The 15,453-nt window shown below is 36.6% G+C and overlaps 1 protein-coding gene across 1 annotated transcript; it reads left to right on the top strand.

Annotated features, from left to right (window-relative positions):
• Positions 1-142: 142 nt before the first annotated feature.
• On the top strand, positions 143-12,852 carry LOC104272402 (structural maintenance of chromosomes protein 6-like; the record flags this gene model as incomplete). Its single annotated transcript, XM_009867383.1, has 11 exons — positions 143-303; positions 2,016-2,151; positions 2,970-3,050; positions 3,440-3,610; positions 4,956-5,093; positions 5,807-5,952; positions 6,641-6,766; positions 8,142-8,247; positions 9,381-9,533; positions 11,346-11,443; positions 12,744-12,852. Coding segments are annotated over 11 exons (1,425 nt in total), but the record flags the coding sequence as incomplete, so codon positions are not given.
• Between the last annotated feature and the right edge of the window lie 2,601 nt (positions 12,853-15,453).

Raw genomic sequence — 15,453 nt, 5'->3', positions numbered from 1 at the left:
GGACTGGGTTTTAGCTCAAACCCAGGACATCGTTAGAAATTAAAATTATTTCTGTGTGAGAACTTCTAGATAAATTTTAAATTGATATCTTTTAATTATGGTGGCTTTTCTATTGGTGTGATAAATCCATTGTGTTTTTCAGAGTAGCCGTAAAGCTCGTGAAGTAATGCAGCTTAATCAGCCCCCCAAAAACTGTAGAGAAGCTTTCACTGCTGAGGGGGATCAAGTATTTGAGAGACGGTATTATTCTTCTGATTACCACAGACCCAACTTCCTCAGCAAAGATGTCGAAGCAGAAGTAAGGTTAGCATCTTGTAATGCTGGATTTGTAAAAAGTGCACTTGTTGACATGAATAGTGGAGTTGCCTTTTTGTCTGTTTGCATGTACCCTACTCTGCACTCTCTATTTTCTGTCTCAGGTGGATGCTTCCTTTTTTCTGATAATTCTGGAAAACCTTTATTTCAATGCCTTTCTGCCATAGATACAAATCTGAGTTGTACCTGTGTGTTTTTCAGCTTGTGGCATGTAAACACTGCCTAGCAAGTAGGGATTTGCTCCAGACAATCTGGCTGCCTTCCTTTGTCTTTCATCCTTGCTGAAAAAGAGTGTGGGAGGTGAAGCTGTTGAAAAAACTAATACCTGAACAGTGCTAGCATCGTTTACTGCAAAGGAAGCCTGATATTTTCAAACAAGAGTGTTGTTGGCACACATAGTCCTGCTGGTTTTAAACTTTGCATCTATATTTCCTCACGTTTTGAATTCACTCATGGTAAACTTGACTCCCCCTTGTCCCCATTTTGTTTTTTATGTTTTTTTTCTCGTTGCTTTCAGAATGATAGTTTAAGAAACCAAACGTATTTCAAAGCTTGCAAACTCAGACTGTCACCAAGCAAATCGGTGACAACGAAATAGTTTTATTTTGAGGCTCAGATTGTATTACAGACTTATTAAGTAAATATTTTAATTTTAGAGTTAATAGCTGATAGTGTATGCTGACTCGAATGTTAAAAATTTATTTTTGTAAACTTAGAAGTTTTAGTTGACTGTACTTGGTTCATACCAGCATATAATGAGCTTCATCCATAGATTATCTTAACTTTTGAAGTGTTGCAGTCATTTCATTACCAGTGTTGCTATGGAGGAATGACGTAGGCCAGTTAAAAAGGAACCAATGTCTTCCTCCTTCCCTTCCTCCCTCCGTGTTCAGAACTTAGGCTAAAGCAATGACATGTTTATCTGGAATAGTATGTACAATTTGTTAAACTGATTCTAGGATCAGACTTAATCAGTCCATTTCATGCATTTCTAACAAAAGTTGGATTAAAGACGTGCATTAAGATTATTCTTCATTTTACTGTAATACTCTTTAAGCTTCCCCTTCCTTTTGCAGATTTGAAAGGCACTATCAAAGTTTTGCCATCTATAAATAGTAGTTAAAAAGTAGCTGCTTTTTTTTTGCGTTTCAAATAGTTTTACCACATACTGAAAAAATTGATTATAGAAATCTCTAGACATGACCTCCTGTGTAGAAAGAAGAGTATGAGACTATCTAAAATATTATTATATTTCTCTGTTAGTGTATTTTCTCTCTGACTGAGAGTGTTTTGTCTCAGTCAAAATATTTGTTTTCTCTCAGTATGCACTAGTGCTTTTAGAAGTTGCACCCCTGTTCAGTTCAAACGTTTGGCCTGCTTGCAAAAATTGCTAGCAGAGATTTCCGATGGTTCCAATTACGTTAATGGTTTATCTGCTAGGTATTGAGCAAAGGCCATCAAGCAGCTATCTGCTGGGTATTAACTGTGAGTGCTGCAGAGCTTTGGTGTTCCTTTATTGATTGTTAAATCCAATGCATGATAAAGTTAAGCTTCAGTTTAGGTTTGCTTTTTTTTTAGGACAGTGCAGTTTTACCCTTTGTCTTGTCATGCATTTAATTTTTATTAGTGTATTTCTGTATGTGTGTAATAAATGGTATCTGTGTAATATTATGTATCTCAATATCATTTTGTTTATAAAGTCACTTGGAAAAAGAAATTGAAAACAAAAAGACACAGTTGGCAGCATCTCAGCAACGTTTATATTCCATTGAAAATGAGATTAGGCAGAATGAAGATCAACTTTATGGTCATCGACGACTACAAAAAGAATTGCAGGTACGGTTTTTAGGAACTAGTCAGTTTTTCCCTATTTCATTTTGATTTCTGCAATATACTTTGAGTGAGTTATATTTTTAATGTTTATCCTTACTTCTGTTGTTTGCTTTCACGTTGTTTATTTTTGTAGTATGCTTTTACCATTATTTAGGAGAGAATGATGGAGGCCACATCAGTCCTAGCATATGCTCTTGTTTCTGGGCAGTATCTTTTTTTTTTTTTTAATTCTTTGGCTAAATCTCACAGATTTCTACTGCTTTTTTGACACCAACAGGAAGTTGTTACAGTATTTGCTGCAAGTTTCTTTTCCCTGCTTCCCGTCCTTTATTTCTGTTGAGCCTTGCCTCTTCATTCCCAAGATCTCGTTGCTCTTCATTTACATTCTTAAGCCATCTTCATATGCTGAATGTTTCACATTTAAGTTCTCTTAATTTTAATTTATAAACCATTTTACAACTATTAGTCTTATTTTTTTGCTTTCCAGTACTAGGTAGGATATATATTTCTGATGACCAATAATCTTAGACACTGTAAGATAATACACATTATGTAAAGTTATATTAGGTAAATTACACATAAGAACCAGCAAAAAACCTGTCATGTAGACTTAAATTGCTGAAGATAAATATCTGAGGGAAAAACAAAACATATTTTATTCAATTGTGATGTCAAATGGAAATACAAAAACTTTAAAGCCTGTGACTTTCAGAACAAGTTTTTTCTTACAAAAATGGATTCCACAAGTAAGTGGGAAGAGGTCTTTTGTCATGAATTTTTCTCTTTAGATAAGCTGAAGAATATTTTCTTTCTCTTTTCAGATAAAAATAAGAACAACAAATGCAGAAATAGCAGATCTTGAAAACATCGAAGAACACCAGTCAGTGGACATCCGTATATTAGTAAGAACAGATTATCAAATTACGTCTAATAAGGATATGAAATAATGTCTTTTAATGTCAACAGTGTTTTGAAATCGCAAATACTGTCGATTTTCAACTCATGTACAAGTTGGATAAATCGTGAAGAATGCAACTATTTAGAGAATGTCTACAATTGTGGCAATGGCATAATTTACTTTTAATGAGGTTTTGGTAGTATTTCTTTTCCTTTTTGTTGTTGTTTTTCTTGTTTTTCTTTCTTGCTCTGCTCTTTTTTCTCTAATTAGAATTATAAAATATTGCATGTAATCTTATATCCTGATAGTAATAATAAAATAAAAATCTTGTACAGTGATTTTTGCAAAGGTATGTCTCCTTTTATTATTTCTCAATATAATATGTTTTGACAGGAAGATGAAGCTGAAGAAAATAAGGGTAAAATGGAATCTGTAAAAAAAGACAAGGAGCAACAAAGCAGAAGAATGGAAGAATTGAAAAATAGTCTCCAGGTAGCTGAAAAAAAATTTGAAGAAATGAAAGAAAAAATGCAGCAAGTAGAAGAAATTGCAGGTCCAATTAAGGTAGCAATACTTTCACCTTGTATTCTCAGTTTGTTCCTTTTGTGTGGTAAGGGGAATGAGGTTAAAAGGAGGCAGGAGAAAAGACTCTGCCTTCTTCCTGATACATGTAAGGCCACCTGTGAAAATGGACCTGGGGAGAAACAAGCTTAGCAATATTTTGAAAGCGATCTTGATTGTTAAGCGCAGTTGCTATAGTGTTTTGTGTTTAAAAGGATTGTGTCCAGGTATTTTAGTCATGAACTGAAAAGGAAGGAAAAATGATTTCCTTGACTTTCTTTTCTAGTGCATCACACTTGTTGTTTTGGCTTATTTGTTTCTTTCTGATAAGACCTGGCTCGTAACTGTTCAGTTTTCAGACGAGCATTCTGAAATTCTATATAAAATAGTTTTTGTTCCATGAAGTTGCATAATTTCAGAAGGTACCACTACACAGTTTTAATTATTCAAGACTACAGTAGACACCTGGAAATGGCAGAGAAGTAGCAACACTTACGATAAATAGCAGAGTGGTGACATGCAGAATTTGATCTTGGCAAATGGAAGGCAATGTCGTGTTGTCGAGAAGAAATAATGGTTTGAAAATGAAAAACAGACATAAGAGTCCAGCATGTTTGCAGTGTTGTAAACTTTTAAAAGGATGACATGAGGAAAAAATTAAGGATCACTATAGGAATCTCTTATGTGTCTCACTTAAATTGTATATTGCTGTGTAGTCAGCTGAAATTAAAAAAGAAAGAGGAAGGAAACAGCTAAGGAAGATGACTAATAAATATGTTAGTTATTTTGTGTCTAATATGGAAATTCTAAAGATATGTTCGGTCCCCGTGTGTTGCCTGATCTAGTTGAGAGGCCTCCCTGCCCATGACAAGGAGGTTGGATTAAATGATCTCTAAGGTCCCTTCCAGCCTAGACCATTCTGTGATTCTATGATTTTAAAAGAAGAATTGCGTAAGGAAAGAAAATAGATTTATTCAGAATGTAAGAACATTGTTGTTTGTTATTAAGAGTACTGAACACCGCAGAGGCAGCTCTTAAATTGTTGTAACGTGAAAAATAAATATAGATTTTAGAGGATTAGGAGAAAGAGGGGCTTTTTTTCAAAGATGAAAACATCCTCTCAAGATATGATTCTTAAAAACATTACAGGCATTTATTATGTCCTTGTCAGAATTGAATATAGATTTTCTGATAAGTTGATGTTGAAGCTCCTGGACTTCAGAAGTAGTCTTATTTTATAGAAAAAAAAAAAGTGTGAAAAACATGATTACCTGTGATAAGTCAGTAAACATGAGAGATGCTTCGAAATCTACCCCAGACAGCTCACATCTCGATTTATTCCAAACAGGATGAATTAAACCAAGCTGACTCGGAAGTGGAGAACAGAAAACGCCGTTTGCAGCACTATGAAGCCAAACAGAAAGAACACCTGGCTTGCGTAAAAAGACTTAAAGACTTACTAGCTGCCAAAGAAAAAGAATTGGAGGTACGTGTGGGTTTATTTTAGGTATTGAAGTCGGATGGTGATGATCTGTCTAATAATAGATTGTTCCACATGGACCACGTACAGACCATATTAATGCTCAGCTACACTGAATGTTCTCTCAGCTACTTCTCAAGCTGACTGTCCAAATCGAGTCATTCTGTAGGCATGAATTAAGGCGTCTTTTTGTCTGGCAGAGCACCGTTTCTGTCTTGACAGATAAGTTAGGGGTTATCCGTCTAAGACTATTTGTTCTGTATTTTGCACTTAAAAGATTGAAATTACCTAACCTTAAAATTTGTGGCTTAGGTTAAATTGAATAATACCATTTTGTTTTTCTGGCTGCGAATTTTTTCCTTGTACAGACCTCGTACCTGATCATTTGAAGACTTACCTAATCAAACTTTGTTCACTAACTCTGAAAACACTTTCACAAAGACTTTTGGAAGACTGTTCTAGTTAAATATGGTGAATTTGTTTCCCTATTTATATGTTTTATTTAAAAAACTGTGACCATATTAAAAATCTGGGATGGATACAGTTGTTACACTGAAATAACTACTTATAGATGTTGTTGGTACAATTGTTAACAATAAATAGAATGATACAAAACCATTGTTCTTGCTTGTTTTTCCATAGCATGAAATACTTGTTGTGAAGACTAAACAGATTTTTAAAAAATGTAATACTTAATTGAGTTGCAAATGTTACTTTAGGAAAAAACGGCACAAGCTCGGCAAATCCACCCGGAGCGCATAGAGGTCAGCAGAACTGTGAAGAGTCTTGATGCAGAAATGAATCGCTTGAGAGAGAGGATAAATTCAGAAAACGATCGCCATGGAAACAGAGAAGAAATAATACAGTACGTCGTCTTTAACGTCTGAAGTAGTTCAGTAAGATGGAAAAGATAGGGGAAAGAGGAGTTTTCTTACTGACTTAAAATGCATTTCTGTGTTTTTAGTACTTAAAAGCATGTGCGATGGTGTGGAAACTTGCTGCACTGATTGCTCGGTCAACCAGTACTTCAACAAGTTTAGGAGTGTCCAAGTACCCTCCGGTGATTTTGGACAGTGTCTGTCCCGTATATGCAAAGTTACCAAGAATCAGATACACTCTAAAATGTTTACAAGTGTCCCAGTTATGACTCCCTGGTGCAAGCATAATGCACCTTGCTCTGTGATGCAATAGTTTGAATAACTAATGCAAAAGTTGGGCAATAACTTGCAGTTTTAACTGCAGCGTATTTCAAGGCATCACTCACCTCAGATGTTCTTGAGCATGGGGAGCTCAGTCATCCGTTCTCCTTGGTGTAAGAGTTTCCTTTCAAAAATTAAAAATAGAAATTAATTTTTGAACTGCTCTTCATTGGAGAACTTTTCATTTGGGTCGCTTATGTGACTCATCAAATGCTGCTGGCTTTAACATAGATCCTCACAAGAACCTTTTTATTTCCATGTTTTGATTATCAAGTTGATTTTCAGCATTTATGACAACAGCTTGGTTTTTTTTTAAATTATTGTTGATCCTGGACTTTCTGTTAATTAAAACAGGCAATTTCATGATGCAAAGGAAAGATATGAGGATGCAAACAGTAAGGTAAAGCATTTAAAGAAATTTATTAGGCTGCTGGAAGAAATAATGACACAGAGATTCAAAATATACTGGCAATTTTTAAGGTGAGTTAATTTTACTGTAGTTTCAGGCTTCAGATAAACTAAAATGTAGATGTAAGCAGGTGCCTATATTCCAGGGTGACAGCTGTAGAGCAGACCTGGGAGAATGGCACTATACAGAGCAATCTTTCTAACCTAGTCTTGCTATCGTGCCTGACAGTTCAGAGGAGCCCGGCCTGATGGCTGGAAAAAGGGTGATCATTAGAGGCTGTATTTTGCTTCACACCAAAGGCCTCAGCTGTGCTACCAGTCCAGGACAGCTCTTTTTCAGCGCTGGTTTTGGTCAGTAAAATATTAGCAACATACTACAATTGAAATCATCTGGACTGTCATTTGTTTTCGAGTTAGTGGTGCTGTGTTCCTCTAGTTTTGCTGTGGGCCAAAGACTTTTGCTCTGTCCTGTGCTGAAAAAAAAAGAAGTCAAGGTCTTTATTTGGATTCCGCAGTTTGACAGTGTGTTCTCTCACGGAGTGTCTGCACCGGGAAGGCACCGCTGCTTTACTCCTTCAGTCCCTGCGTATCCAGTACCCATCAGTGCAGATTTTGTGGTGGCCTCCCTTCCAAAGGGCTGATGGTCTGTTTTCCAGTGCAGGACTTTATCGTTTAGCATTCCCTTCAGCAAAACTTAAGGGATATCTGGGCTGGCTCTGCTTTTTGGACTTTTTGATCTGGGATTTGGAGGGGTTGCCTGTATGATCCTGACAAGTCGTGATGATCAGGAGAATCCCAACCTTTCCAGGTGGAAGTATAGAAACAGAAGTAGGTAAGATTTACTTGCAGAATCTGATGCTTGCCTTATGGTGCCCAGATCTGTGAAACTGAATCTTGTTCCTAATACCTAAATTTGAGTATGAATCCCACCTCAAGGTGCATTAAAGAAGCATAGTTCTTTTTTGAAGGAACTGTGGTGTAGTGTCTATTGAGGAATTATAAACCAGGGTTATGAGGGAAAGGGTGGAGGGAGAAATTAATACTTAGTGCTGTTTAGTTCCCAGAGTTTAGCAGAATCCACACAAATTCTTTACTGTCCTTACTGTGCAGTCCTAATACTGGATAGGAAAGGAGAGTAATGTGTTTGTTTTCTGTTGGAAGTTGCGGAAGAATCCTGTAAGAAGTTTACAGTCTGTGAAACAGACTTCAAGAAAATACAAGCGTGTACAACTGGGTTTCTTACCTCGTTCCTTTGTGCCAGTGATTCTTTCCAATATTTCCAGTATGGAATCTCACCCACTCAAGAGTATAATTGATTTGGGAAAATGTTATTAATGAACAGGGCTTAATATTTGAGATTGTGATGCAAAACTGTTAAAAATCTGACATTTTTTAATGTATTTTAAAACTTACTGACCTAATGTTTGTTTGATTTAACTGATTTAAGGCTCCTTTCTTTACGATGCAAACTCTCCTTTGACAATTTATTACGTACTCAAGCTTACTCTGGAAAAATACTTTTTGATCACAAGAATGAGACACTTTCAATAACAGTAAGTTATTTTATATTACTTATATTACTTACTGTGTAATTAATTATTATTTTTTTTAATATCAGCTGCTAGGACATGCACTGCAAAGGGTAGAATAAATTGTTCTTCCCTTTCCAAAATGCAATATGCTAAATTGCAGGATGTTGTTGAAAGCAAGCAAGTACAAAAACCATATTGCCATCTTACATGGGCAGATTGCTAGATTATGTGGAATAAATTTGGACTGTAGTCCTCTGCTGAGGGTAAGAATCCACTAGCGAGTCATCCTAGTCAGTCTTTCAAAACTACTCGTTCCCATTGCATTGTTAGGAAGTTTGCCTTTTATTTGTGTGATTGTAGAATGGCTCTAGTTGTTGTTTAAACAACTTCACCACCTGAAAGCTTCAATATTATGTTTTTCCCTGTGTATCTTTTAACATACATCCCAAAACAATTTAGTCATGGAGATACTGACTTTTGTTTCTGTGGAATTTAGGGGAAAAATGTGTAGTGACAACATAAATACCTGTTGACACAGTCCTAATTAAAGAGATGAAGGATGATGTGTACCTGAGGAACTCCAACTCGGATCATAAAATGTCAAGTCATTACCTGGCTTTATCAGAAATTTTGTTTTTATTTATATAGCTGATGTTTCATGTTTCTCATGCAAGCGATCTATGTATAGTCAAGGAAGGCAAATTGAAAAAAACCACCCTACTACTCCCCTCCTTCAACAAAAAAAACCCTCACAAAACAACAAACAAAGGATTCCACTGCAAAAAGAAAAAAAGAATTATTTTCATTTTTAGCTTGTTAAAGGTGATGTAACCAACAGGAAAGGAAAATGCCATTTGATCTTAAAGAGGGAGCACCACAAGGTGTCATCATAATTAAGGGAACCAAAGAACTGTTCACTGTGTTTCATGTATTCTGGTAAAAAAAAATAATTCTCCCTTAAGTTGCAGTGATCCTAAAAATATGTTATTAAGTGGTTTGGAACCATCCTGTTCCAGACTGGCAGTGAAGTGCATGAAATTCTTCTGAAGTGATCCCTGGCTGTTCACGTGTAACGTGTTTGCTGTCAAAATTATAGTTCTGTTACTGAGTCTCCATCTCAGGTTTTAAAATTACTCTAATATTTTTATTTCGAGGTTCAGCCTCGAGAGGAGGACAGAGCTGCCCTTAATGACGTGAGATCCTTATCGGGAGGCGAACGTTCCTTCTCAACAGTTTGTTTCGTTCTTTCTCTGTGGTCCATTACGGAATCTCCTTTCAGATGCTTGGATGAATTTGATGTCTACATGGTATAGTTTAAACTTAAACTACATTTGTCGTTCTGATTTGTGCAAATTAGTGAAATAGTTCGGTTGCTACTGGTATTTGGTTAGATTTTAAAGCACTGTAGTTAATGGTAAATAATAAATAAAAACCTCCAAACCCAAAAATCAAATCCTCCAAAACACAACTTGTTAGGATCGTGTTCACTTTGCTTAGTGACTTTGGAGGCTTACTCTGTTTCGGAAGCTGGCAGCTGTAACTGTGAGCATCTCTGTTACTGTACGTGCTTAAACCTTAGCTCAGCACAAAAAGCATAAAATACAACTTTTTTTTTATTAGTTCCCCAAGAAGTTGTTTTGTTTTTCACAGGTCACCTCTGTGGACTGCTGTGGCAGTTCTGGGCTTAGCATGTGGTTCAGTCTCTACTGATTTTCATATTGTTTTGGATTTTTTTCCAGAGCAAGTGTAGCAATTGAGTTCACAGTTGCTACTCTGAAATTTTTTTCATGCTTTATGTAGTAGCATCTTTCCAAGACGTGGAACTGCACAAAATTGAACAGTAAATACTGGTGTCAGATGAAACTGATAAACCTCATCTTTGTGTACAGCTTCCCTGAATAGGCAATTAACCATTTGTTTTTAATATATACTATTTCCTCCTTATTAATACATGCAGTGTAGTATATAGTATAGTTTGAGGAAATAATTAGTTTTGTGAGACACAGAGCTGATACTGGATTATTTAATTTTGCCTTCGGTGTCCCTCCCTCACCAGGGATTTATTTGCTGAGAATCGCAGATCTAGAAGGGAAATAAAAACAATATACTTCATATACAAAGAATTTCCAAAAGGATCCATCCAAGGGGGTCAAGGAGTCATTTTCTGGCAGACTTGCAGAGCTTAGGTCCTCTTTTACAAGTCATTTGTGCAGAGGTTCATCCATCCATCTGGAAAAGTACATGGCTACTGAGAATAACAGAATGTAAGGGGTTGGAAGGGACCTCCAAAGATCACCTAGTCCAACCCCTCTGCCAGAGCAGGATCCCCTACAGACCCATAGACCCTGCATAGAAATTCCGCATTTTCTATTCCATAAATAATTCCACAGGGTTTCTTCTTCACTCTCTGCCTGCAAGCACAACCTTATCTTGTCTGCACGTTCTGTGGTTGCTTTTGGTGTAATCCTGGAGACCCACCACAAGAGGACCCCATCTGCATATTTGCAAAGGGGTTCCCAAACTTTCATATATAGCAAGATACAGAAGCAGAGCTTTTAACCCTGGCTTCTTTTGATACACTTTTTTTTTACTAATCCTAATACATAAAGCTGTGTTCAAAATATCATAATAACAACCACCACCGCCAATAATAATACAAACAAGCTACATGATATCTTAGGTTTTATGCAGCCCTGAAATCCTTCCAGGTAATTTTGAGGCAGGGTTTTGTAGGAGATATTATCCTACTAAAATAACATCTCATCGCAGCGTACCTATGAAGTAAGAAGTATGACGTGTATGTCAAAACTGATAGAAAAACATTGTGAGTAGGAGTGTGTGAATTTTTTTTAGTAGCTTTCTATTGTTGACATATACTAAAAAAATAGAGTTTAAGAATTTTCCAGACCATCGTTTGTACTTTTAGAATTTAATCCTTATGTTTCTATCATTAGACTTTTCCTTAGCTGGGCTTTATTGCATATGAATTAATTCTGGTAGTTTTTCTATTAAGATATTTTCTAATTAATTAATTCCTAAGCATTTGTCCTAATTTGTGAAGTACTAGGCCGGAAAAGTCCCTGGTCAGTATCACTCCGTGCTGAATCTTTTGTCTTTAGGACAGGGTTAACAGAAGAATTGCAATGGATATGATTCTTAAGGAGGCTGACTCTCAGCATCATCGACAGTTCATTTTGCTCACCCCACAAAGCACGAGGTAATACTTTTTTGCATTATATTTCTTGGTACATTTGGTACATTGGTACCATTTCTTGATATAAGAATTGTAAGGAAGTTCTCTCGCAAGCAGTAAAACTTGAAAAAAGTCAATACGAGAAGAAAGATTTTGCTGTTTGTAGCAGTAGAGTATCAGCAATTAAGCAGTTCATTGCTCATTGTTCTGGGAATTTAATAGATTCTCTTTTTTCACTCTTTCTTGCAGAATGTTTCTTAATGTGAGAGTTCAGTGGGACTTGAATTGTTTTATCTTAAGCAGAGCAGCATTTTGAAATGTTCTATTGTGGAAAGTAGGCCCTGCCCTCCCAAAATTAACAGAAGCCTTTGCATTTTCCCTTTTTTCCTGTTACTGCTACAGCACTTTCAAGATTTTTTTTTTTTTTTAAATATCATTGATATGGAAACTGATAACTTACTCCTTTGTTTTCTTTTTTTAATCTAATAGCCTCAAATTTTTTTAAAACCTTTCTGTAAGTCCCTGGTAAAGCCATACCCAGCTTTCGGGGACAGTCGCCATCTGCCCTGTTGCAGCAAACTTTTCTCTATTAGCCAGAAGTAATCACTGAAGCTTCTGGAGATTAATTAAGCAGTTTTCAAAATGCAGTTGATTAACTCCTAATTGTCTTCTCTTACTAAATCTATAGCAAGTAAAATAATGGCATTCTGTTGTTATTTAAGTGGAAGTGCTTTGTGGGGAATTTCTGACACTGTATGCAGTAAACATAGAGGAATTTCTTGTGTGGTTACTTTTAAAAAGTTTAATAATTCAAGTGCAGCTTGCTTTTGTTAGATTGTTACATGTGGCATGTTCAGCAAACCTTTAATTTCACAAAAGCACTGAGGCACCTTCAGCAAAAGAATACATTTAGGAAAATCAGTGGAGAAATCTGTATAAATGCATTTTTAGTGACTTTGCTTGTTCTCAGTACGATGTGAGTGAAGATACATGTACAACGGGTGTGCTGCTTCAGGATCCATAAAGCAAATGTGAACCGTGTTCGATCTTTATTTCATTTGGAGTCTCTTTTAAAAAAGCACCTTCTCTATACTTAAGATAGGCTGTTAGAAATCACAGCTTTGAAATCAGTCTTTACCTCATGCTTCTACTGAAGTCTGGCTCCGGTATCATCAGTTCAGTGAAACCAGAACTTCACCCCACGTCACTGGTTTTTAAAACTGTCAAAGAGTTACAGGAGAATATGTAACGGAAAGAATCAAATGAAAATACTGAAATTCCTGGTGAAGAAACACTGTCTAAATGATGTGTGCTTTATTTTTAGTTCTCTGCCTATGAGTTCCCGTATTCGAATCCTCCGAATGCAAGACCCTGAAAGAGGCCAAAGAACATTGAATTTCCAAAATAGGAATGACAAAGAGGAAGATCAATAAGTATCTCTGTGTATGAATCCGACATACTATTGAGGATAAATTGTGTAATGATATGTGTAAAGTTATTCCTAATGATAGGTGTAAAGTTATTCCTTCCTGATGCTGGAGAACAGGCTCTTTGTTAGGTACTCTCAGGAAAAGAAGAGGCTCCTGTATTTATTTTTTTATTGTTTTTTTAAGAGTTCCTGTATGTTTACAGACCAAGAATAAACACAGTTTTGATGATGAGAAAATCCTGAATGTTCAGTTGATATTTTTAACTACCAACTAGTAGATTTTTAATCAGTTCTGGTTTTTGTTGTTTTTTTTTTTCTTCTGGAAAAGACGAAATATATTTTGTATATGTGGAATAAAATTCTAATAAAGTGAGAACTGGTTCTTGTGGTAATGTTTTAGTGTCTCTGTACACTTAGCATTAAATTTCAGAAGTTTATATTTTCCTAGCTCTGCTTTATTTCTTAAGCGTGTGTTAATACATGCAGTAAAATGTGTTTCATTTTTTTTTTTCAGCTGAACATGAGAACCCACTAGTATTTATAATGTGTACTTTCATAGTTGGAGAAGTGAAAAATTTGTTTGCAGTGTATTCTCTGGGCAGGAAAATAGCACTTTTATTTCTTCCTAAAGAGTTCATAAGAAAGAGTTTGAGTTTCTTTGGACACAAGCTTGCAAAATGGAGCAAATTGGAGTGTTACAAACTTGAAATTCTTAATTCCAGTAAACTAAATTCTTGCACAGTCTGAGTTTGCAGGTATACACTAAGTCTGTAGATATTAATTATAACACTAAAGTGATCAAAGTCCTTTCAATATAGAGGGAATGAAGTGGAATAAACATTTTTGGAAAATAGTACAGTAACTTTTCTAGAGCATTGTAGACCTGCGTTTTGTTGGGTGCTCCCTCCTCCCACCCCACCCTGCCCTGAGACTATATTAGAGCAGTTAAACTTGTTTCATATAACTGATAGAACCATTTATTGGGCATAAGAGGGAGAAAGAAGGACCAGATTTTTCAAACTGCTCCAAATTAACTTCTTTTTCTCTTCCGTTCTCCTTTCTCTAGGAGCTTGAAATTAGTGGGAGCTCTTTTAGAGTTCAGCCATTAGACATACTTCTTGTTTGGGTTTTTGGTGTTTTTTTGTTTTGTTTGTTTGTTTCTACATTATGGGGATACAAAAGCCATTGAGACTATCTGCAGTTTCTACAGTTAGTTACCGAATAGCAATTCTTCAATAAAACCTGATTTCAATAGCTGATTTTTTTTGTAGCCGCTGTGCAGTATTTTGTGTTCTTTAATGTTCAGTTTTTATGCAAACGTGTATTAAACTTCTAAGTATCTGTAAGATATGGTAGTTAGGTAAGAATTGAAGCAAAAGAAAGCCAGCTGCAGTTGTAGCAGATTCTAACTGCAGGAATTTAGTCTAGTGATCTTTTCAAAGGCTTCAGGTGTTTATTTCTGAAAGCCCAGGGCAGTAATGGGCCAACAGATTCACAGCAGCCAGGACGCTACTGACAAAACAGGGCCAGGATTTTTGTTGAAGCCTGTGGCAGAAACTTACCTTCATCAGTACTTTTATAATGAGTTGTTTGGAGAAAAGAGCTTAAGGAAAATTACCACATTACTACTGAGCTAACACTTCAGCTTTCTCCCAAGTTTTCTATAGACTTACTTGATACATTGGAGCTGTTCGGAACAAATCTGGTCTTTGGTTTAAATCATTGTATTGTATTTACTCTAATTTACCATTGTACTCGTTGAAAATATGTGCCTGACTGTAATTATTATAAGAACTGTTTTCATGATAGAGGACTAGTTCTGAATAAACAAATACCGAAGCACTTGTTTGGATGCACTTATTTTTGCAGTGATCCTCCTGAGATCTCAGAGCTGTCTTACTCCTGGTAGTTTAAATTTTAAATTCCTGGGCTGCGCCAAAAGAAGTGCGGCCAGCAGATTCAGAGAGGTGGTTCTGCCCCTCTGCTCTGCTCTGGTGAGAGCTCACCTGGAGCACTGCGTCCAGCTCCGGAGCCCCAACACAGGAAGGACAAGGACAGGAGCAGGTCCAGAGGAGGCCACAAAAATGGTCAGAGGGCTGGAGCACCTCTCCTGTGAGGACAAGCTGAGAGTTGGGGTTTTTCAGCCCAGAGAAGAGAAGGCTCTGGGGAGACCTTATAGAAGCCTTCCAGTACCTGAAGGGGACCTACAGGAAAGCTGGTGAGGGGCTGTTCACAGGGCTGTGTAGCCACAGGATGAGGGGCAATAGTTTTAAACTATTTTAAACAATAGTTTTAAATCTACTAGGGTAGATTTAGATTAGGTATCAGGAAGAGATTCTTTACTATAAGGGTGGTGAAATACTGGAACAGGCTGCCGAGATTGGTGGTGGAGGCTCCATCTCTAGACATTCAAGGTCAGGCTTGACAGGGTTCTGAGCAACCTGATCTAGTTAAAAGATGTCCCTGCTTATGGCACGAGGGTTGGTCTAGATGGCCTTTAAGGTCTCTTCCAGCCCAACACATTCTGTGATTATTCTGTGACACACCGGCAGGTAGAGCTGCGGTGCTGCCTTTAGGTTTTGTGATCGTGTCGGAGTCCTTTGCC

This window comes from Apaloderma vittatum, unplaced genomic scaffold, assembly GCF_000703405.1.
Source record: "Apaloderma vittatum isolate BGI_N311 unplaced genomic scaffold, ASM70340v1 scaffold5034, whole genome shotgun sequence".
Classification (NCBI taxonomy): Eukaryota; Metazoa; Chordata; class Aves; order Trogoniformes; family Trogonidae; genus Apaloderma; species Apaloderma vittatum.
This window is presented reverse-complemented; position numbering and strand designations above follow the sequence as displayed.